The sequence below is a fragment of the Gymnogyps californianus genome, chromosome 14 (assembly GCF_018139145.2).
Source record: "Gymnogyps californianus isolate 813 chromosome 14, ASM1813914v2, whole genome shotgun sequence".
NCBI classification, from domain to species: domain Eukaryota; kingdom Metazoa; phylum Chordata; class Aves; order Accipitriformes; family Cathartidae; genus Gymnogyps; species Gymnogyps californianus.
Genome location: NC_059484.1, coordinates 9,413,385 through 9,437,413, shown reverse-complemented (window position 1 = coordinate 9,437,413; position 24,029 = coordinate 9,413,385). Strand labels below are relative to the sequence as shown.

The window sequence follows — 24,029 nt, the reverse complement described above, 5'->3', positions numbered from 1 at the left end:
TCCAACATGTTAATGATCATACCAATACCGTAAGTACTATTTATGGTTTTGCCTTCTAAAAATTCATTGAATTTACTATGATGTATAAAAAAACCAACAAGTGACTCAACTAGGAAAGCATGCTGATGGTATTACTTGATAAAGTCCGTAATTTATGAAAGGTTAATATCCACACTGCAACCTGACACCGAGCCATGAGACATACACATTTGAAAAGACCTGCCTAGCTAGGCCCTTTTAAGGGGTGATCAGAAGCTAGTTTCAACTGCAAGAGCAACCAAGAAGAGTATTTAAAAAATGCAATGCAGAGATGGAAAAAAAGAGTCAAAACGAGATGCTGTTGCGAGAAGTTCTTAATCAACTACAAACCAGCTTCAGTTCAAGAATTACTGACTATGCCTATAAATCTACTTCTTAGTTCCTATCAAAGTCATCTATGCAAACGGATGAGTAGTTTTGACAAGGCGCTATAAACAACTCCATAGGTCACAGTTGAAAATGAAACATTATGGTCATCTAGAGTAAGGAAAACTGGACCAAATGACCTGCCTAGTTATTCTGACATACGAAATTTAGGTTTGCTGTGAAAAAGTCTAAAGAATAATGAGCTGAATTGAAGCATTCTAAGGAGTAAATCAAGATCTAGATAAAATATGATTTTCTTCAAGAAATGGAAGTCCAATTCAGATGCTGAGTGTAACTGTTCAGTACAATCAAGGTTCAGTGCCCAAGAGACTGCAGTATAAGGGAAAAGGACCAAAGATCAGTCTTCAATTGAGCTAAGAAAATTTAGTTACAGCAACACAGAAAAAGTGAAGCTGATGAAAAGGATGTCTACCCTGGAAGCTACATTTTAAAAAGCATTTCGTTCCTCTATAGGGATCTCTGCTTAGTAAGTGCAGTAATTCAGGTTGATTGCACAACCTCCATTTGGCCTACTTCTACATATGCACAAGAAAATTTTAATCTCCTGACCATTTTGCACTGGTGGAAAGCAGAATCAACTCTGCAAGACAAAGAAGCAAGACAGGACCTCTTAACATTTAATTTTCATGTTTACCTGCCCGTAATTCCTCACGGAAGACTGCTGCATCTATTCATTTCGCTACTGGTGACTGAAACTTCTGCTATGGTATTGGAGTAACTTGTGCTTTATTTACTTTGCTAACACTGCAAGTAAGTTTTCATTTCCCTTGGAACATTTCCAGGGAAAATGGGATTAAGAAGTAAGGCTACATCACGTCCATTCAAAGTCTAGTAGCTGCTACTACTGGCAGCTCTGAGTAAAAACGTTAGAAGTCTTGGCTCTTCTTAGGAAACCTTGGACATTATGATACATAAGAGCTTGGCAAGTACTCCTTACTCCTATATTTGCATAATCAATGTAAGATGGCATATAAGCATGCATTTTGGATGAGTACAAATTCAGAGCACTTTGGCATGCAAGTTTTAATACTACTGGGCTAAAGTGCAAAACAATATGGCAACAAATTGAGCACAATTCTAAAAAAAGTGCTAGGGTTTCAAAGAGAAATCTTCAGAAGTTCTAATACTGCATCAGCAAGGAAACTTGGAGTGAACTACTACTATGAGGTAATGATCCATACAAAGCCCTGGGCAACTATTAGATGACAGTAGCATCTCAGAACACAAGTGTCCCACTGGATTTTTTTTTTTTTTTTAGCACACTTGGAAGTACTCTCTCTCACACTAAAGTTGAGGAAGCAATAGCAGCAATACATTTTAAGCAGGGAGAGTTTTGGAGGGGAGTGAAGACTGGGAGCAAGACATTTAACTACTTGACAGTTCACTTTGGGTGAGTGAACTCTCATACATAACTCCACATACAGGTACATACAATGTATTATTTCAAAAAGAAAAGCTGAATTACTAGACTAGGGAAACTCATTATTTCTCTAATCCATTCCCACAGTGCTGTATGTCCCATTAGGACATATTTCATAAATAGAGAATTTTGATTCTGTAGCAGAGGTTCATTTATACCTACTTATGCCAAAAACTCACACAAAGTATGGATTATTATCAGCTTTCCTGAAGAACAGCAGTAGATGATCTTATTGAAGACTACACAAAACATTAACAGGACAATATTATTATGAAGAGGTAAGATTTATCCTTGAACCGGCAGCATAACACTGTAACATCTGACACAGCTGTTAAGAACCCTAGTCCATATTCAAGCTGCAAGGTGTGCCCAAGCTCACGCACGCATGAAAATGCTTCATCGCTCTCCCTTGCCTCATCTGTTTAAAGCTACAGATCAAATTACTACAGATCGGTTAAAATACAGTAAATATCCTTTACGAAGGTTTCCGTCAAAGCATGGTTAAAGACTGAACACAGTGACCTTAATTTGACTTCAGTGACTTCTCTAATTTGAAAGACCAAGACTCACCACGTCAACAAGTTTCCAAATCACATGGTTTAGCAGCCTGATACATTGTCCGGGTATATGCACACAGCTGAAATTTTTTAACATCTTGAATTTCAATATTTGTAGCTCTATGCTGAACAACTAAGTCACATGACTCAGTGGTCTGAAAGTATTCCGTTTCCAAATCCCATACAGTAATGCGGATATGATGCCAGATCACATGACAAGTGAATGTTTACTTGAACTCATGTGGGGTGTTTTTTTTAATTCCCTTGACTAACCTTGAGACAAGCAAGTGAAGTGCTGATGCACATCAAGCACTTAGTAGAAATACTGTAGTCAGGTCTACCCAAACTTAAAATTGTTTTCTGTTTTCAGAGCTGTATCTTTCAAAACTTGTATGATGTCTATTTCAGCAACTGCATATTTCATAAATAATGTCAACGACAAAAGAAATGTTTGAGAAAATGTTTAATAGCTTGTTTTGGTTTTTTTTAACTGAGAAAACATTTCACTTGGTTATTATAATATTCTCTTCACATCTAACGTATCTTCCTTTGAAAGGGTCAAATTGAGGTAGGTCAACTAGCAAAGAGAGGTGGGCATAGGGCTAACAGAATTCAGACGCAGGCCATGAAATTATAGGCCCAGTTTCAGACTACTGTATCATTTACACTATTTTAGTAGATAACCAGCAGTTTCACCCATTACATTGGCACTTGTAATTACAACAAGGTAACAAAACCAGCACAATTATCACAGCTGTGTGAGCTGGTCACATGATGAATAAAAGAAAAGGATTCAGAAGATTCACATGAAAAAATCTCAAATTCAAATCAAATTAAACTAAATTACTGAATAAGTGTACAGCTGTTAATCACTGGTAAAGAAAACCCAAATCCCATGCATTCTGAAACCATGAAGGCAATAAAGGCATTGTCACCATTAGCATAATGGCACATCATTTTGTCTACAGCTTATTATATACAAAACCAGAACATCAGCTCAGTGCCACAAGAAAGAGTTCCTACTACCAGAGCAACTATAACAAGACTATTTTGTTCCAGCTTAATAAAAGCTCTCCTCAATCAACACCTGCTTTGCCAGGGAACCTATTCTCCACTAAAGGCTTCTGTCAATTTGATCACTGACTATTGCAGCGGAGGCTGTGGCAACCTGGAATTACAAACAGAACTGCAGAAGGTCATGGTTTTGCGAGACAAAAAAAAAATCTCCTGGTGCCTCACTGCAAGGAAGTACAATGCTTCTGTGACAAGACTTGAATAAACTCAAACCTTTAAACTTCCACAAACCTTTATAGTCATATTAAAAAAAGAGAAAAAAGGCTGACTAGAACTTCTTTGACATTACATAAACTTTTGCCACTTTCATAACTCATAGTATGTGACCCTATGATTACTGTGTAGTCCTATGCAATTAGTTTCCCAGTGCTTGGGCTTTCAAACACCAAGTGGAAGAGTTCACATGACAAAAATGTAGATTGTCAGAAGGACTGAGGTGGATAAAAAAGCTCTTAAAACAAAAAGTGTATGGTGAACAAACAAGCTGGAAATAACTTACTACTAGAATTACCTGAGATCACCTTATTAGTAGGTTTGACAAGTCAGCAGGCACATGAGGGTGAATATGCAAGTCTGGAAGGCCTCATGAACACAAAGGATTCAGACATCCTACAGCAAACCAAATGACGCTGAACTGATGAACACTCTAGAACTGTATTCCATTTCTGCAAGCACTAAGTCATTTATACAAAAGTCTCTGAACTAGGCATTAGTCAGATGATGTGACTAAAGAGAAAATACAGACCTCCCTATAATCATATCCTCTACTATCAGGCATCACTGAAAAATAATAAGTAATCCTGACCAGTAAAAGTACAGGCATTCTACACAGAAACTGTGAAGCAATTGGTATCAATGCTTAAGGCACTGACGCACAAGCCCTGTCACCAACATTCAGGAAAGGAAATCCAAATCAGAACAGGGACAGAAAAGACACTTCAGGAAAGACTGGAAGGTGGTGACCTCTGTAATCATCTATTCAAACAGCTCAGCAAGGCAGCTACAGAGTTATGCAACTATTCTTTATAGATACGGGACGACTGTAATAAGGAGAAGGTTATTAAAAAAAAATCAGGGAAGAAATAAATAGGAGCTGACTGCCTATGAGTACAAGCATTTATCTTTAGGCACAGAAGCTTGCTCTCTGTTCAACAACAGAATCATGAGCACTGCTGTGCTAGCCTAGAAAGTTTTAACATTGCACCTGACTGATTCACAAAAAGAATAGCATGTTGTCCAAAACAGGTGCTGGATTTGGACCAAAGTGGTCCCTTCTGGTCCCATGTTCTGGACTTCTCAGGACAGACATCTCCTGACAAATAATGATGTTTCAGACAAATTGGGAAGTATATTCTGCCTGTAAAAGTATACTAATTTGAGTCTTAACAGATGTTGAAGCAACACATATTAGAAAGGTAATCTATCATCATCAGATTCACGTCTAAATTGACACATATTATATATTTCTAGTTTATCTCCCCTGAAGCTGGAAAAGCACTTCTTAACTGTTAGCCAGCTAGGAGTAATATAAATGAACTTAACATAATATGGCATGACTGAAATACTGAAGTGGAATATTTAGCAGGTGTCATCTAATGTTAGTTGCCATGGTGAGTATGAATTAGGCCACCCAAGTACTAAATAAAGAAACAGCAATGAACACCCTACGCTACGAAGTTAGATAGACTCTATAAATAAAATTCTGTATCATTTTTTTGTACAGTTATGAGAGAAATATGAATACATGAAGTATGCCAGTGCAACTCATCTCCTAAGCAATAAGGTCATTCCATCTGCCTAGTGTTATGTTGCATACATACTTCCATGTAGCTGGCTTGCTGTTTTGCTAGCTGTTTAATGAGGTACATTAACACCTGGTAGGAAGTGAGGAGAACCTAAGTCAAGTTTCTTCCATACAAGTCAGAAGGTTCAGTTCAGTTGAGAAGGTAAGCCATTAATCCGCAGTAGGTACAGGAAACATCACTGAGGAAAAGTGTTTCAGCAGTACCTCTGCTGATCACCTGTTCCAAACAAGAGTAACATTGAACTGAAACTGTTTCTGCAAAGGCTGAGCTAATGCAAGGAGAAAAAAAAAAACAAACCAGCACAAAATCAAAAAAGGACAGCTTCATTTGTTTTCAAACTGTGGTGTCTCTTGGAGGCTTCTAAGGAGTCCACAAAGACCAATTAAGACAGAAGTTTAGATTGTTATAAAACATGAAACAGGTTTTGTTTAAAGACATTCTCTCAGTAGAAAAATGTTAGGTATTACTTTAAAAGACTAGCTTTCAATTTTACTTTGAGCTACCAGAACAAGAGGCTTCCTCTTATCTACTAGAGTGGTTCTGCCCTTCAATATGCAGCCTTAAGTAATAACAGAAGGTTAATTAACAGGAGGCTCTATTGCTAGAACCTTCCTCCTCATTACTTGCAGACCTAGATGAAAGTATCAGCCTCACCAATGCAAAGATGACAGAAAACTTTTCAGACTTTATCTGGCTACTAGTTTCGGGTTTGGTGGGGGTTTTTTTGTTGGAGGGAAGTGTTGCAGGGGGTTGGATTTTTGTTTGTGGGTTTGGTGGGTATTTTTCCAGTGGTGTTTTTGGGTTTTTTTGTTTTGGTTTTGTTGGGTTTTTTTTTTTTTTTTTAAACACTGCAGGAAGTTATTGGGAAAACAGTTTAAAATGAAGGTGTTTGACAGGTTTGTTTACATATTTTTAAGCACTGCTTAGAGATCAAAATTTGAAGTGCTCAAGGAAAAATCTGTTGTGAGAACAACCCTAAGATTACCAAACTTGACCATTTTTGCATTACCTGTATTACTTACTGAAGATGAATACGGCCAGAGTCTGTTATTAATAGATTATCCAACAACATGGCAGTAAGCAACCAGAATAAAAATTGTAGATGCTCTTATAGATTTTTTTTTTTGCCAGAAACTTTAAAATAAGCTTCATTATTCAGAAGATCGCATAGTGATACATGGGTGGCAATAGTGAATTTCTCAACAGCAAAATATTTTGCAAGAACTTATTGCATTGAAAAGTTCAGAAATGTAAGGATTTACTTGTTCAGTTTGCAAGAGAGTGTTGCAAAAAAAAATCGCTAAGTCAGTAACTTTTGGTTTTTAAACTTACAAATGACTAAACTTAAATTTGATTAGCCTCACATGCTGTACACTATCTCTTCGGCCTTGCCCACACAAGAATACACGCAATATCTGTTTCACATTCACTAGGCTCTCTTCCTGCTCTTAAGTGCAACACTTTAATACATCACCAATAGCCACAGCTGGTTCCAGCATAGCTGTTTTCCATTTGAAACTGATAATAATGAAAACAAGTTATCCCATGGTACTGTCAGGAGAAAAATCTGAAGCCCATTTTTCTTTCAAAAGTACGTCTGAGAGAGTACCTAAAGGTAATCTTCGTAAAGGATATGAACAATAGTTGATAAACACCATAAATGGCAAAAATCAAGAGTGGCTGTCACAGATAATTCAAACAATTGCTTTAACAGAGTTACACTATGAACAAAACAACACACAAAATCACCAAACACACTCTGCTGCGTTCCTCCAAGCCAAAACCAAGAATTTGGGAATAAAGGTAGATAGTCCAAACTAATAGGATCAGTGCACAGTTAATATTACAGCTAAAAATGCTTTGCCACTGAAAAAGAGAGGAAAAAAGAGAAAGACAGCTAATGGCTGAGAACATTGAGAATGAGCCCAGCAGAATACTGCGGACTTTGCATTGTGTCCTAAAGGCAGATGAGATTGTTAGAATGTTAAGCTTGGTTCAAGAGCCTTTTGTGAAAAATGAAGGTAATAATTAACCAAAATTTGTACATCAAGAACAAACCACAGCTTAAAAATCTGTAGAGCATTTATATAAGGTTTTGTGAAACTCTGGAGACAAGTTCAGAAACTTTGCTATTCTTCCAGGAAACAACAATAAGCAGCAAAGTCAAAGATTTGCAAGTCTAAAAGGGTTTAGAATATTCAGAGAATAAAGACATTCCAATCTCAAATTTTTGCTATTTTATGTGCAAACAACATGTTCCGTTACAGTGGGAGTACCAAGGCCCCTTGTTCACACTCCACGACAAGTGAAGGCTCACAGCTGATCCCACAGAAGCAATATCAAAAAAACCTTTTAACTCCAAAACTGAGACTTTGCTCATTAGCTTTCTTGCAATCAGCCAGAAAAGCCACCAAATCAACCTTAAAGGCTATAAAAAAAAATTTGCTTCGTTCTAGATAATTTAAGTGACATTCCAGATATGCTATCTTACCATCACTAAGTCTGCAATCACATCGAAAGGGCAGAATTCAGTTCTAACAACAGGTGTCCAAAATGAATGAGCAATCCATACCTCACCTATTATTTCAGCTTTGTGAGTCGAAGAACCACAGCAGACCACTTTAGTAAGGCAAAGGCACATAATGCAACTTCTAGTAAGTTGGTCTTGGCCACTGCATTACTTAAGTAGATGGAAAATAGAGAACAAGTCCCTCATTCTTAAATGAGGAATGCAAGATTATGTGCCTCTGTTTCCCAGATGTGTAGCACTGAGATAAAAATGCTGCTGAACCCAGCTTATACAGTGTGTCAATGGGAAAAGCTTAGAATGATTCCTTAATCTTCTATCAAATGCTCTGTTTGTGCTGCTGTGGTTTAAAGGTGTCACATTACAGAAATTTTAACAAATGTATTGAAAGGTTTTCCTTCAATTTGATTCACCCTTCTAAATATACTGAGCCAAGAACAGCTTATTCTGACTTGACAGCATACCATTATAAAACAATGGTAGAACGTGTATTATCAATTATACATGCAAAGTGACCTAAGTACAAAGTCATACATTCTCCCAGCTTAGCTGCTGCCAAAAATGCATGTCAGAAAAGCTTGAATTGTCTGAAACAATATGCACAGTTACTTCACTTTGGTCTTACTCTTTGGAATCACCTATTCAAAGACATATCCTTGTTAAGCACCTCAGTGATACATCTCATTTGGTAGGCCAAGTCCTCCCCTTAGATTCAGAGTACCATGGATTTTACTTCTGCTAAACACATCATGTTTTAACGTTTGCCGCAAGAACTCTGCTGGGTACCCTGCTCAGTTTCCTCTTAAAGATAAACATAAAAATATTACTTTAGATTTCTTCAAGCATCACCAGATGTCATACAGCAAGAAGACAACTAGTAACAGAAGCCTAGTCAAAGAACCTGTGAAGCAGCATCTGGTACATACAGATTTAAAATCAACACTGCTTCTGAAGACAAAAAAGGTACTTCCAAAAATTTTCTGAAAGACACTTTTCTAGAAAAATACTACAAAGATTAACACTGTGAGAACCTGAAAGTGAAAAACTTTAAGACTCACTGACATTATCAAATAGATCACATACCTTTAGCACAATGAGTCTATTAATTAATTTGAGTTGGTTTTGGGTATTGCCTCAGTTGTCCACTCTTATTCAGATTCTTGTAATCTTGTATTTGGGGGGGGAGGGGGGTGGGAAGGAAGGAAGTGTGTGTTAAAGAAAGGTTGTAGTTCCCCTGTGGCGGTGAGACTTCTAAACCACAGTCACTGGTTACACAGAAAACAAAGTCAGATACAAGAACATCAAATACAGAGGAGAGAAAACTTAAAGATGACTGCTGTAATTGAAGCTAGAAGAAAGTTTCTCAACGTGCAAGATTACTTCCAGTATTTCAGCTTTAAATAAAATGCTCTCACAGGGCATTTTTACCAAACCCAAGAACTTAAACAGTAGTTCACTTCTGTTACACGGAAAAGTTGAAAAATTTGCAACTTAGGCCTCATTATAGCACCAAACGTTTGTTTACTTTTTCAAAAAACTAGTTTAAGAACACCTGCTTTTCCAGTTTTGTCATGAAACACCTGATATCCACTTGCTTTGGCTGTTTTCCCAGTTATCCCTGTTTTAGCATGTAACTATACTGTGATAGCTTTCCAAAATGCAATTTCTATTCTTTCAGTTGTGAAATAAAGGCACCCATTTGAAGAAAAGAAGGAAACTGTAGTCTAAAATAAAGACTAAATCTGTTTTCACAGATTTAGCAACTCTGTTTAAGCTGCAAGTATTCTGCTTAATTCAGGTATGTTTATTCTATTCCTGCAAAAGGCTATAGTGAATGAGGACAAACGGCCAAGACAACATTGTCTCCTCTGCTATATAGCTCCAGCTTACATTCAGGACTACAGCCAGTTGTGTTTGGGGTGGGGGGGGAAGGGGGAGGAGGGGAGCTATTAACCACAGAAATGCAGATTTGTTTTACGTTTTGTTAGAATTAATACATGATCTAGAATACGTCATCATTATGACCTAACAATAGACCCTAAAGGCCACTATTGATACAAGAGCACATACAACAAAGTCAGGTAAGTGTTAACAGATTAAATGGAATCCACAGTTTGACCCAGTATCTAAACTGAAATCGTTTCCGCAGCTCAAGGAACAAAATTCCTTTATGCCACAGTGCAAACATAAGAAATACTAACTTTAAAAACAATTATTAACAAAGTTTAAAAAAAGAACAACTTCTTGTACAAAGTCTTTCTGGAGAAAACCGAAGTTTCATTTAATCTATTCTGATGCACAGATTCCGTAGTTGGGAACTAACCCAGTATAACACCTCAATAATCTCAAGAGAAATAACTCCTCCTAGAGTCTGCTGCACTAGTGATTTTCTTCCAGATCAGGAAATAATTAAACACTATTGAAAGTTTCAGACAGAATATGAAACAAGGAAGCCACATAACAAGCAATTGGGAGGGATTAATCCTGGCACTTTTAACTGTATGGAAATCCTAGTGACGCATCTGTTGCGGGTAACAGAAAGGAGCTGCCATTTCATTCCTGGTTGAGGTTCTCTGCAGTCTCAAGCCTTGCAGCACATAACTATGAAAGGAAAAGATACATGCCTGAGCACGTCCCTTGTCCCAACACGAGAAGGGGGAGGGTTAATCACGTCCATCCGCCATTTTCTGAGCGGAGGAGGAAGACATGTTGGAACAAAAAAAAAAAAAAAAAGAAAAAAAAAGAAAGCAACAAAAGAAAGCAGCCATTTCCAGTACCGGCTCCGAACTCTCAACCTCATCAAGAACACTGGCTCTCACCGAAACAGTCTCACACTTTGTTCTAATCACGACAAGAATTTCTCACAGCTCAGGAACTGCTGAAGATCTCACTTTCAAAGCCCAGTATGTACAGATAAAAAGCAGGCCAGTGGGAAGGACACCCAACTAGTTGTAGAGCTTGGAATGGAGTATTTTTCCCCCAACAGCCCAATCCCTCCCAGATAAATCTCTTTTTAATGGTGGTGTCCTGCCTCACACTAACATTAAAGAAAAGTCACTATACCAGCATACATGAATGATTCCTACCGTATATGTGGGATGCCAACTCCTCCCTGCAGAATCTTGTATAGTTTGCTTTCATACAGCAGCTGGGGATGTCTAGCCTTCTGAGACTCCAACTTTACAGCAACTTCCTACAGTGAGAGGGAACAAGGAGTCAGAGTGTCCACCAAGCACAGCCTTGCCACTGAGGTTTAAAGGGCACAGCACTTCAATATCCCCCACACACCCCTGCAGCAAATGCTTTGAGGTATATTTTTTTTTAAGCTCTCGGTATTCAGCATGCTGCATTTTGTTGTGTCTTCAAATAAAATCCATATCATGATGCTTTGTACATAAATATCCATCCCAGGTCATGAAATTGAGCTGGAAATGCAAAATCTTCAGATCCATGCAAGTGAGGAAGAACATACGTGGGTGTTTCTTCTTTACAGCTCAGAGCCATGAGAGGGAGGAAGAAAAAAAAAACCCCAAGAAAAAAAAAAGAGCTGAAAAACCAGGGGATCTTCTTTGTTTCTATTACTGTTGATGGAAATGAGATCAAGTGTTCCCCAGCTGAGAGGGGAATAGATGATTGGCGGGAGAGGGACAACTTTGGCCGCTCATAAAAGACAAAGTATGTTTTCCCACAATGGTGGTTTCCTCTCCCCACCACTAGCAAGCGAGCTATGCAACTGCTGGGTGGGGGAGACCAGGAGCGCACGGCTCTGCTGTCGGAAGGGGCAGTGCCACCCCCCCGGCGATGAAGGCCCTCAGGCGGGGGAAGCCCCTCAACCCCGGGGTAAGCACCTTCACTCCCCAACTCCGCGGAGGGCGACTTAGCCACCCTGGCGAGAAAGGGCCGCCCGGTGCCTCACAGGCAGCGATACAGGGGGCAAAACCAGGCTTCAGGTCGGCCTCGGGAAGGTTATCGATGGTCTCCGGTTCCCCCCGAGGCGCAGAAGGGACCGCGCCGACGGGCCCAAGGAGGTGAGGGAGTGCGAGCCGCCCTTACCTCCCCGTTGGTGATGTTGATCGCCAAATAGATGTCCCCGAAGGAGCCCGACCCGATCTTCCGCACCAGCTTGTATTTGCCTCCGACAATGAACTCGGCCTTGGAGCCGCTGCTGCTCGCCATGGCGAGGGGCGGCTGAGGGGCCCTCCCGTTGCTGAGAGGCTCGGGGGGAGAAAGAGGGCTCTACCGCCGCCCCAGAGGAGGGGAAAGGGGCAGGGGAGAGAAATAAGGGGAGGGGAGGGGGGCAGAACAAGGAAGGCTGGTCCCCGCTGCTCAGCTCCAGCCGGGCCCCTCTGGCGGGCGCCCCCCTCCGCGGCTCTGTCCCGCTCCCCGGCCGGGCGGCGCTAGGCTCTCGGCGCCCTCCAGAAAGACGAGGGGCGGCCACCGAGGCGCTGTGAGGGCAGGGAAGGGGAGAGGGGGGAGGGGAAGGAAAATGCGAAGCCCGCTGGCTCCGCCGAGTCCCGGCCGCCGCTGGTCCCTCACTCGGCCGCCGCCGCCATCTTGTCTCTCAACCGCTGCTATCGCGGACACAAAATGCCCCCAGCCTGCAGCCGCCGCTTCTTCACCGCGCGGGGCACGCTGGGAAGCGGGCGGGGCGGCCGGCGCGCATGCGCCAGGGAAAGGCCGCCTCCTTCCCGCAGTGCGCCTGCACGCGGGGCTGAGCGGGCGGGGAAGAAGGCGGGGAGAAGGCTGTGATACGCCCTCTGCGCATGCGCAAGCACCGCCCGCCCTCACAGCCAATGACCGCCGTCGCTCTTCACCCGCCCCCGGCCCAGCGACTCGTCGCGTGCTAGCTGCGCACATGCGCACCACTCGAACCCGAGCCCGGGCGGAAGAGGAAGGAGAGAAGCATACCTGCCCTCACCCGCTTCTTAAAGGGGCAGGCGTCCCAGCCCTCCCGCCTCGCGGGCCTCGACTGGGCCTGCCCCGGGCGCTGCCCGACTTGGGGCTGGGAGCAGGGGGGCTTCAAAGCCGCGAGGCTCCTGCTTGAGCTTCCCAGGTGTCTGCTCTGCCCACCCGCCCCTGCATCCCTCAGGTGGTGGGGAGCTCCTCGCTAGCCGGGACAGCCAGCCGTCCGCCCTCGCTGGCTGCGAGGTGGCCGTTGGGGCTAGGGAACAGGAGATAAGGCCGGGTCAGAGTCACCACCATGACGCACGCTTCACGCCTCCTTTATGTGGGGTTGTGGCTGGGCTGCTGGCACTGTTTCAAGGTTCTTATCAAATCCCAAGCCCCGATCTGCGTGCGCGTTAGTGGTCTGGTTTTGTATATAAATGAATCCACAACAACCTGTCTCCTGTCCTCCTGCGGCGCCAAGGCCCTGCGGTATCGGCAGCCCGGTGGGTTGTATGGCTGAGCTGAGGGACCGGTGGCGCCTTCCCTGCTCCTGTGCACACATGACATCTGCTTCATTACCCTTCCCTGCTCGGCCTGCCACGTCTGATTTATCCCTCCGACCTTCAGTCTCGGCCTGCTTGGATTGCAGTGCACAGCACTGCAGACCCTGGATGGGCCGCACGCATTTCTGCCGGGAGTTTCTCAATCCAGGTTAGGATGCAGGAGGAGCCTGAGGAGGCTGTGGCCGCCTCACAAGGACCACACTGTGAGCAGAGCTACCCGTCATGGCCACATCTCTTGGCCCTGCGGCCCCTGCCTTCTCGTGGCTCCTCTCCTTCCCCAGATTGCTCTGACCCAGCAGCTCGTGCTCCAGGAGTTGTTTCTTGCTGTCTGTCAAAACGGAGATCTCCTCTGTTGCCCCTCGCTTGGCGCTGTGAGTTTTTCCTTTGCAGGAACACAAAACTGTGAATTCCCGGTGACTCATCATCACTCCCTGTCAGAGCCACGTCTTCTGCTGTGCAAGCCTACATTTGGGAAATGATTCAGTCTGCAGGAGAAAGAAAGCTCCTACAGTAATGTAGCTCATGTATGTAGAAGGAAGCCTACTCGGGGTGTCTGCTTTTAAGGGGGGCAGTCAGCGAAACTGCTTTCCAGCTTGCCTGGTGCACCCAAAGCCATGACAATAATAAAAAGTTTGATTTTAAGACTGGTCTATGCACAGATTTTTTTGAATAGCTAACTATTTTGGTGAAAAGTGAGATAAAGAGGTCCAGGTTAGGACACTGCTATATCGGTAGGAAGTTGTTCATATAAAGTTAGAGGAGTCCTCTTAACAGCATCCACATGGTGATAGAGGCTTTTATTGCACTCACCATGTTGCTTTCTAGCTTGGTAAAGGCACTGTGGTACAAACACTTTCTGTCTGCATAAGTGCAAAAAAGTCCTGGCTTGTGTCCATCTGGCTGTTAGGCAGCGAGGGAAGTCTGTGATTTGCCTGTGTTTCTTCCTGTGGTGGACTCAGTCAGCTACAGGATGACTCCATAGTGAGAGACCAGGAGGAATGGATAGGAAGGTTGGCAGCCAGCAATGCCCTGAACTGCAAATACCAGCTCCAAGTTCCCCTTGTGGTTCAGGGAGCTTAGATCCAAGGTTTTACTACAAGTCTCTCCGCATCTCTAATAAAAATAAAATGCGAAGGATTCAAAATCAGCCCGGACTGTGCCAGATGCACCAGAATGAAAACGATGCTCCAAGAGCAAGCTAGCCTCCAACTCATTCCCACCTCAGTTCTGTCAAGGAGCATTTGTGCAAGCAAGAATATCTGCACTCTTGTCACTCAAAGGGAATGTGGATCTTGTGCGGAGGAGCTCAGATACATCGCACAGTAGTTAAGGGGGCTGGAGTTTCAAGGCCAAATGAGGTATCTTTAAACATCACACTCGTTTCTAAATGCAGAGCCCCTGTGTCCTCAGTTGCCCTCACATTGCTGTTAATGGTGATTTGCAGACAGCTTAGGACTGATGTGCACTTAGCGGCCTTTGGGGTTTAGTTGTTTTTAATGGTTGCTCTGGATGGGATTTGAGCAGTTTGGAGGCGTTTGCCTTGAGTCACGTATCCTTGGAGGAGCTGGAAAAACAGGTCTGCAGCTCCTGGCCGGTAAATAGACCATGCATGGGTACGCAGGAGAGCAGGATCTCCTGGGCTATGCAATGCTGCCACCTCCTGCCTGCCGGGGGACATCTCTGTGTCCAGGGGACACTGCCGGTGCCTTGGGCCAGGGAACATCACACAGGACAGGGACTGGCCGAGCCGAGCCCGGTGCAAACGCACCCAGGCACACATCTTCCCCAAAATGTCTGCCGTCTAGTTGGGTGTTGTGCAAAAAAGATGACCAGCAATCAGCATTTGGTATTTTTTGTCTTGGTTATTTTTAACATACATTCACTAATGGGTCCTGCAGGAGGGATGCGAATGGGGGGGATTCAAAGGAGGATCAGTCTAGGCAGTGTGGGAAGGGCTGCAGGACAGGCTGGAGGATAGCAGAGAGATGGCAGAAGTCAGCCAGCATTAACCAGGCAAAAACCAGGACACAGAAGAGAAGAAAGACCTACCAGCACAGCTGCAGCTCCACCACCTCTGGCCAGGGGCAGTGAGGATACCTCTGAACACCCTTCTGCACTGGGACCAGGAGTGTGGGGAAAACCTCCACCCCATCTCCAGCTCTGGCTGCTCCATGAAGGAAGAGCTGGAGAGCCCCACATGCCAGCGTTCCACCATGTGCCATGCTGAGATGACCTCAACCTGTGTCCCATTTCCTCACTCCCGTGGTTGCAGACTACATCTGTTTGTGGGCTGGGGACACCATGTTGGATCCTATCTTTCAGATTTACATCTCAGCCACTCAGGGGCTCTGTTTAAATCTCCACAGTAGGAAGGAGAGCTTTGTTCAGTTTCAGAAAAGAGGGAAGGTGCATATGTATTTTGGGTAGGCAGAATTTAACCCAGTGAATGAACAGCACTATTCAGAGCATGAGGCCGGAGGACACTCATAGCCTGATGGATCCTAGATGTCCAGAAGCTGATCAGATCTGGAGGTGGGTCTCACCTGGTGTGTTGTCCCCTCCTGTGTCAGGACAAAGTCCACCTGTGCAAGAGCTTTTGCTGTTTTTTATTTTGGCCAATGGATCTGTTCTGTCTTCATGCCACAGTGCAGGAAAATTCCCCTCCTAGCCCCTTGCGGAAAACCACATCCTATGGCACCGTGTTTGGGGTTTGCCTTGCTAAGCAGTGAGGATACTGACAGTCTGAAAGCAGTCCTGGCCTTGTAAAAATCCTACCACAGCCTCTGCCTTGAGGTTTGTGTCCTGAGTCTTTAGAAAAGCACAGAAGTTGGTGAAGACAAACATGAACAATACCAAGATCTGCACAAACATAAAACCCATGGAGATACTGATTGGATTTAAAATTATATCAATTAAAAGCACTGAAAATTTAAGTTGGGAGGGGAATTTTAGGCTGTGGTTTCACAGCCGCTGGCCTGATCTAAGGACTCACTGCTGCTCATACAGGGTGGTCTCACTTCTGCATCCTTCTCTCCTCCTACTCACCCCACTCCCAAGGCCCAGCTCTGGCAGCTCGTCAGACCCTCTGTGGTCTGTTTGGCTCTCCAAGCCTACAGAAAATTGTCCAAATGGTTTCTCTTGGTATTTTCTCTGGGTTAATGTTCTGCCAGGCTAGTGAGTCGAATGGCTCAAGGAGCTCCAGGGGACAGTGCAAGGGTTGTCCCCTGGTGGCAATGACGTGCTGTCAGCCAAAACACCAGGCCGGAGCGGTCAGATGGGAAAACTGAAGAAACATCCCCTGCTGCCTGGAAAGGCACTCTGCAGACACCCAGGAGAGAACATGAGAATTGTTGAATTCACTGCTAACAGGAAGAACACCAGCCTCAGCACCACCACCAAAGAGCATGGGGTGAACTGGACAGCTGGAGCATCCGCAAGCTATTCTTTAGCTCCTGTTCATTATTATTTTTCACATCCTTCAGGGACACTGAGACAATGAAAACATGTTTATAGCTGCATAACTTGATAAAGTGAAAGGAATAAATCCCCTCTCTTCTCTTTCCAGAAGATAGGCCAGAAGTCCAGCTGCATGACCAAGCCTCCAGTGTGACTGGCCCTCCTTGATCCCAGCATTGCTCATCCTTTATTTGTGCCTGCTTTGCAACTGAGCATCCCCAAACCTCTTAATTTGATCCCAGCAAAGGAGAGGAGTGTTTTCAGTGTAATAAACCAGCTGTTTGATGCAGCACTGGTGGAGCAGCATCCTCTTTGCATGCTTGTAACCGTGTCAGCAAATATGTGCTGCTGTGAAGCTGGAGCAGGAGGGAACTGCTCATCCTGCTGGGCAGCAAGGATATCCTGGGCTCCTGTCTAAAGGCTCCTGGGGAGGGCGGAACAGTGAAATGACAAGCTAAGCAAAGTCATGATGAAAAAGTCAAAGGGCATGCAGTGCCTCTGCTCCAGAGCAGTTAGCTCACGTTCAGGTCAAGTTATAATTTCAGAGCCTCTCCAGAGTGGAGCTGCCATCTTCCAGAGCTTTCTTCCTGCTGCTGCGGGTAGGGCCTAGGAGCACCAAGGATACACATCCTGAGCACTTCTTCAATACGGACCACAAAGGGCAAAGTTACGGACTGCAAAGGGCAAAGTTACATGCCACAGCTGAGCTGAGCTGACAGACCCCATCCCCTGCCCAGCGGCAGAGTCCTGCTCACTCCTGGCCAGCCTCTCCAGCAGTCCGGCCCCTCACCGAGCCAATGCACATCCTAACCTGGCAGGAGACGACTCCCTTGTTTTGCCAGGCTAGCGGCAGAAGTATCTTCTGTCTTTTGACTCGTCCCTCCAGCCACCTAGCATCAGCCCCTCTCCAGAGGGGCACATTTACCCTGTGTATCCTGTGTAGCCAAGAAAAAGCAAGGTCCATATCTTCAACCCGAGGTCCGATCTGCTCTCTGAAGTGTTTATTGTCTCAGAGAGATGGAGAACCCAAGGCAGTTTTGCCCCCAATTTTCCCTGTAAGTGGGCAAAACCCGGGTGCAGATCAACAAACTGAGACACCACCAATGGGTTTCACTGAGTCCTGGGCAGCCAAAGTCATCTCAGTACTTCTTCACTCTTTGGCAGGAGGGGCAAGTGAGCTTCTGGCACGGCTGAGGGATTTGTGTTTTAAATTAGATCTGGGTTGCAGGTTTGTAGACACAGCAGGTTGCTTGCCTGGCGACACCCGTTCTGCTCTAGCATCTCCTCGTGCTCCCCCTGCCCACGCCGTTAAACCAGCAGCATGCTCTTCGTGCAGGGGCCTTTGCCCTCCCTCCTGAGCCCCTGGGATTCAGCTTTGCGCTGATCTTAGCTGATTCTCCATCCAGCTATTTTTAGCAGAGCTTATGGTGTTTGGGAAAATGGCTGGAGAGGAGCAGCTTGTGCCAGTAGGAACCAAACCAGGTTTGTGCTGGGACCACACGTGAGGTAGCTCACCTTCGGATGGTCCTGTCTGTGTGCCCGAGGACACCTCATGGGGTGGCTTTGCCACCCATCTGGCCAAACCCTGCTCTCCTGCAGGTGCCTCTGGCAGAGCGGTGTGATACGGGGCTCACCAGGGCATTGCAGTGGGGCAGGAGGGATCCGGTCCCTCCGCATTCCTTGGGCAATGTCCTGCCTGACACCCACCCATGCCACGGGCATCCACAGGCACCAAAGAGGTGCTGCTGTCCACCCCTGCCAGGGCCACTTGTCCCTGCCCTCCTGCCGCACCCTCCTCTGTGCTGGCAGGGCCAGGCACGGGGCTGCGGGGAGCCAGCCCAGGGAACTGGTCCAGGTTGAAAATAACTCTGTTTTTCCAGAGCAGTCTGACACTGGCTGCATTTGCCAGGCTGGCTCTCAGCACAAAGCTTCAATGCCAGTGCTGGCACAAGGCAAGAGGCACCATTATTTTTGGCAAGTGTGCCTGCTTTAAGTGTTCGCACATAACCCTCAGAAAGTTGTCATCCCTTGTAGTCCAGGGTTACAGCCAGCACAGGCGATGCCTTATTGCATCAGAAAAGATACGAGCAAGCTGTGCCATGTCTGACCTGGAGCCTGGGATTTCGACTCCGGCACTGCTGCAGGAGAAGGGCCGTAGAGACAGGCAAGGCTGGGGTGAGCCTTCCCCACTTATGCCAAACCCTTACATTTGACCACATCGTGTCTCCAGACAGACCTCATCATCCACAGCCACAACAGCGTGGGTGTAGCATCATGCCTTGCTCGTCCTCCGGCAGGGAAGGGACATGGGGGGCCCTGGAGCTGGGGCACAGCTCTGGCCGGCTGGGCAGAGCCTGGAGCAGGGCTGGGACAGTGGGACAAATCTCATTCTTGCAGCACTTGAATTGAACCAAAGGTATCTGTGTCTGGGGAGAAGGTGTCCATGAGCTAACAGTGCCATTTCCAAGCCTTGCAAGAAGTTAGAGGGGAATTCTGCAGTCTGGGACATTCTTGGCTGTTTGGAGAGAGGGTTTTTTTAAGTGTAGCAGGAAAAGGGGGATTTTCAAGTAATTTTGATGATTCATAGCAAATGCCATTAGTGCACAGCTGAAGCTCTACCAATGAACTTGTTCCCTGGAAGACTCTTTCCTGCAGAGTTTCTCTAGTGAACATGTTAGTGCCAAGCAGCAGCGTCTGCAGGCTGCTTGGATTGCCCCGGCTCTGCTGCAGAGCTCGGACTATCCACCCAGGCAAAAAGGTTCAGAGACATGAGATCCCTAAAAGTTTCTTTCTTGATGGAGCTCATCTCATTTCCTTTGGGATACCTTGTTTTACCTTGCCTTAACTCTCAGAAAGGCCACGAGATTTCCAAAAGCAGGTTCCTTCCCTAATCCAGTGCCAAGCGGCTGTGCAGCTCCGGAAGTGTTTGTAGGTAGATGGAGGAACTGCGTCTCCTTTCCTTTGGCACAGTCGCTAGGGACAATTTGCTGAACGGGGGTGAAGCTGAGGTCCAAACTTTCCAGTGATGTCAGACTTGAAATTGCTTCGGGTACTTGAGCGGATGCACTGCGAGGTGAGGTGAGAGACCCTGAAGAAGTCATGGGCCAAAAAAGATGTAAATGGCAGCACAGCTGATTCACTGCATGTCAAGTGCTATGGATAAGTCTTCAGCAGCAGTTTCTCTGGTGCTTTTGAATTAATTACCGTGCTAGTGCAGAGTACTGGTATTTGGCATCTGAGGCACATTTCCTCTGTGAGACTGCTTAAATCAGTCAGGTTCAAATCACTGAGGTGAGTCTCCTCTAACGCAAAATAATTCAGCTCGTGGATGATGGCTGATACACCTGGGAGTAAATCTTTCCCCTAAGTATAATTTCTTGAACCATTTTAGGGAACGTGGGTTTTACACATGCCGTGTGCTGTGGTTTAGGATGCCAGGGAGGATAAGAGGAATGAAAACAGGTGGTGCAGGGTGTCTGCTGCAGCAGCAGAGCAAGAGCCTGGAGTGCAGGATGTGGCCAGCTCTGTCCTGTCTGCCCAGTGCAGGCTTTGGCTGTGCTGGGTGGACACTGCTGCTCTCCAGTGGCAGGAGCCAGCTGAGCACAGTCTGTCCCAGCGGGCTCCCCACCACCCTCTTCTTGGGGTGCTCTGGGTCTCTTTACACACTGGGGGAGAAATGACACGGAGCTGTGAGCAGAGGCTGTGTCCCCCAGCAGCAGGGATGCTCCCTCTGCCTCCCACCTCCTGAATCTTAAAACACTTAGAGGCTGTCTCTGGATGAGGATCAGCACTTGAGCAGATTGCAGATGAGGGACCCAATCAAGGGCTGCTGAGTCCCGTGATTTTATTGCTAACAGCACATCATGCAGTGGCTTTTATCAGCACCTCCTCAGGGGTCATGGAGTTAGTCCTGTGGAGTCAGGACATTACAGTTCCTTCCATTTTTTTTAAAGCAAGTTGCTTCCTCCCAAGATTGGAAAGAAAAACATGTCTGAGAGCACCCCAGAGAGGCTGGAGAGCACGGCACAGCGGGAAGGAGCCCCATCCCTCCAGGGGCTTGTTTGTAAATGTCTCTGTGATTTTTAAACATATTTCCTAGGCCACCCTCCTGATTTCTAAATCCAGGGGGAGATTCACAGGAGACTAGCTCTGATGGATGCTGAGTGCTGGCCCATCTCCCAGAAGCCATGCCACAAGGGCATGGCACTGGAATGCTACTGGGCAAAGTATCCCAGGATTTGGACTCAGGCCGGAGCACCTGATTCCAGACAAATTGTGGCTGGAAACCTGGGGCTCCAGCCCCTTCGTTAGTGTGTCCGCCCAGGGGTAGGATTCACTTGCGTCTTGTCCCTTCCAACAGTCACCTGCAGGCCTGAACATCTTCTCTACTCAATGGAGGAGCTTTTTATGTCATTCAAAAGCTGATTCTTGTTGAGATCAAAAAAAAACCCATGGGCTGAGAGATGCTGTTTGATTATGCCTGAATTTTTTCTCTCCCCTCCTCCAAAGATCATCATGAGCTCCGGTTCATTAGCGTCTGTGAAAAGCGCAGGGTGGAAATTGCTAGATAAGGGGAAAGGCTCATCACATGTCATTGTCGCCACAGTACTGGAAATATCACTAACAAATCAATCAGCCCCTTGATGCGCAAGGCCCTGCTCCACATCTCCTCCAGAGCAGCAGTCATGCCATGTGGGTCCCACTTTATCATCTGAGGAGCAGAGTGAGCAGATGAAAAAGGTGCAGGCTGTCCCGCTTTGATGCTCTTGAGAGCGAGCTCTTTCAAGGGCTCCTTTATTGATGGGCCTTTGGCTAATTTTAGCACCAATGAACAGCAGCTCAGCACAGCTCAGGGGAGCAGGGGCCATGGTGTGCAAAAGCAGGTGTCCATGTTAGACGCTCCAGCCAACACGTGGGCAGCCACACAAACGGCTCTGTGGGATCTCGTGGGCAGCCCTGAGCTTGCCGTGCCCACGATCCAAACCAGCCGGGGACACGCCAGCTTCAGTCCCAGAGCTGAGTGGCAGTGCAACCCTGTGGGGACAGCTTAACCCAGGCTCTGTGACACAGCAAGGCAGCTTTTGGCCACCGTGTTTTCTGGCAGTAGACTGCCTGCTGCTCAGAGGCACAGGGCCAGTCATCTGAGTGCCCTGGGAAGCAGCTGGGTGCCTTGAAGAGCAGGGTGCTTCGCTGACACCCACGATGCAAATTTGGGAGCAGCACCAGCTAGGGGCGAGCCTCCCTTCTGCTCTGCACCGACTGCAGCTCCGGCATGAGCAGCACAAGCTCCCTCTGCATCACCCTCCACCGAGGGGGAGCGGGTGCTGGCGGGAACTGGTCCCTGCTACAGAGCAGGAGGGCACCTCTGACAGCCCGCAACCAGATTCAGCTGCAGAGCAGCTTCGTGATGGGAACACAGCTCTTGCTAGTCGCTGCTCTATGCCTGGTCTTGTTGGCACTGAGACTGAGTGAAGATACAGGCATTTTTATTATCACCGCGTGAGGCTCTGGGTGTGGAGCTCTCATACCCATGCTCCTTTCTGCAGCCATCTCCTTTGGGTCTGCGAGGCCACGTCTGTGTGGTGGCAACTGACACCTGGCACAGGAATGTCACACAGCAAGGATGGCTCGCCCTGATTAGAGGTGCTGCTGGCCTGGTCCAAAGCCCACTAGTACCTGGGGAGCAGATCAAAATCTCATGTGACTCAGGCACAAGACTCGTCACCTCTCTCCTAAGTGAGGCAGTTCCCCTGCTGTCCCAAGGTCTCTTGCGATCCTGCCTCTAGCGGGACGCAGAGTCCCCCTGGGTCCCCAGAGGAGGGGAAGGCACGCGGTGGCTGAGCCGTGGCTGCCCACAGCAAGCCCGTGCTACCCAGGCTGATGGAGCCAGGCTCCTAGGACTGGCACTGAGCCTGCTGTCTGAGACAGGTGATTTACATCACTCTGAAGCTTCTCAGGAAAATTCAGACATGTGGGACCTGCCTCCCCTCTGCAGGGAGACAAAGAAAGGTCTGAGACCAGAGGGGAAGAAATGAGTGTTTGATGTTCACCCAAGGGTGGATCTGCCACAGCCGTGGGGTGCAGCAGGTAATAGCATTCCTCTGTCCTGTGTCACCGCTGGCCAAAAGGTGGGCAATGCATCCAGAGCATCCCTTGGATGCTGCAGCACGAACTGCAGCAGCAATGCACTAAGTCAAAACAGGCGCCAGGTCCTGGCTGGGAGCTCTCTGCCAGCCGCAGCACTGGATATCCCCAGCATCTCTGTGCTACTGTACCAGGATGGTTTCTCATGGCAGGTTGGGACAGGAGCTACAAAAAGGATAATTCCCCCTGAAGTATCCTGTTCACTTCCCGGGGGTCAGGTAGCTGCCAGAGTGACCCACACTGCGACTGGTGTGTTCAGTCTCTGGAGCACATGAAGCCCTGTCAGTCACCTCTTTGAAAAATTATCCTGAAAACAAATGTTTCTAAAAATAGAAATTTCTCCTTGTTTCACCTCTGCTGGACCCTCTCCCAAACAACAGAGGAGACAGACCAGAGTCAGATCTTCCCGTTAAAGCCGGTGGAGTCACATCTCCGTACCCAGCAGCTGGTACCTGGCTGCTGAGGACTGGTGCATTGCAGGGAACTCCAAGCACATGACAGCATCTCTCTGCGTGCCCTTGCTGTGAGGTTTGCTTTATCACCCCAGGGAACTGGAGGTGTTGTTCTGAAATCTCCAAACTCAGACTGAATTCAGTAGGGCTGCCTGGCTATCACAATGATCAGATCATATCATCAGACCGTGTGGCAGCAGGCAAACAGAAGACACTGGAGTCAGCCGCCGTGTCCGAATAGCCAGTTCCTGCACCTCTGAGCTCATTAAAACTCTTGCGAGCATTGAGCAGTGCAGGGGAGACGTGCACGCAGAGGTGTGGGCTGGTGAAAGAGGCGGGACTGAGTTCTAGCAAAAGAACATTTTTAAAAATATTTTTTGTGACCAGAACATGTATTGTGGTTTCCATGAATTCCCAGACTCTTTTCCCCTCCTCTGTCTCAAGGACATCACCAGACGGCTGTTAGCAGCAGAAGTGTTTGCTTTCGTTAGGCTGTATGCTGCCTGAAAATCCAGAGGAGACGGGGCAGAGGGATGTTCCCCATGGTGAGGCATTCCAAAAAGCTCTTCAAGAAAAATAGTGAACTTCAGTTGATTATTATCAACTATTCTTTTAAAACCAAAGGGAATGGAACCATCGCATGGTGGCATGGCTGGTCCGGCACGCGGCACAGGTAGGGCTGAGCCCCCCATGTGGGGCAGCCTCCTGCAGAGCCTGC

The 24,029-nt window shown here is 46.5% G+C and overlaps 1 protein-coding gene across 4 annotated transcripts in view; it reads right to left on the bottom strand.

Moving 5' to 3' along the window:
- Positions 1–12,435, bottom strand: part of CSNK1A1 (casein kinase 1 alpha 1) — a 36,945-nt gene extending 24,510 nt beyond the window's left edge. For 2 of the 4 annotated variants that reach the window (XM_050905633.1, XM_050905635.1), the window contains exons 1-2: positions 11,863–12,434; positions 10,896–11,002 (exon numbers count right to left, since the gene is read on the bottom strand). In XM_050905633.1, coding sequence (XP_050761590.1) covers positions 10,896–11,002; positions 11,863–11,985 — 230 coding nt within the window. In that variant the 5' untranslated portion in view covers positions 11,986–12,434. Of the gene's footprint in view, positions 1–10,895; positions 11,003–11,862 lie in introns of all 4 variants that reach the window. The other 2 variants (XM_050905634.1, XM_050905636.1) reach the window with 2 other exon arrangements.
- Positions 12,436–24,029: the final 11,594 nt, after the last annotated feature.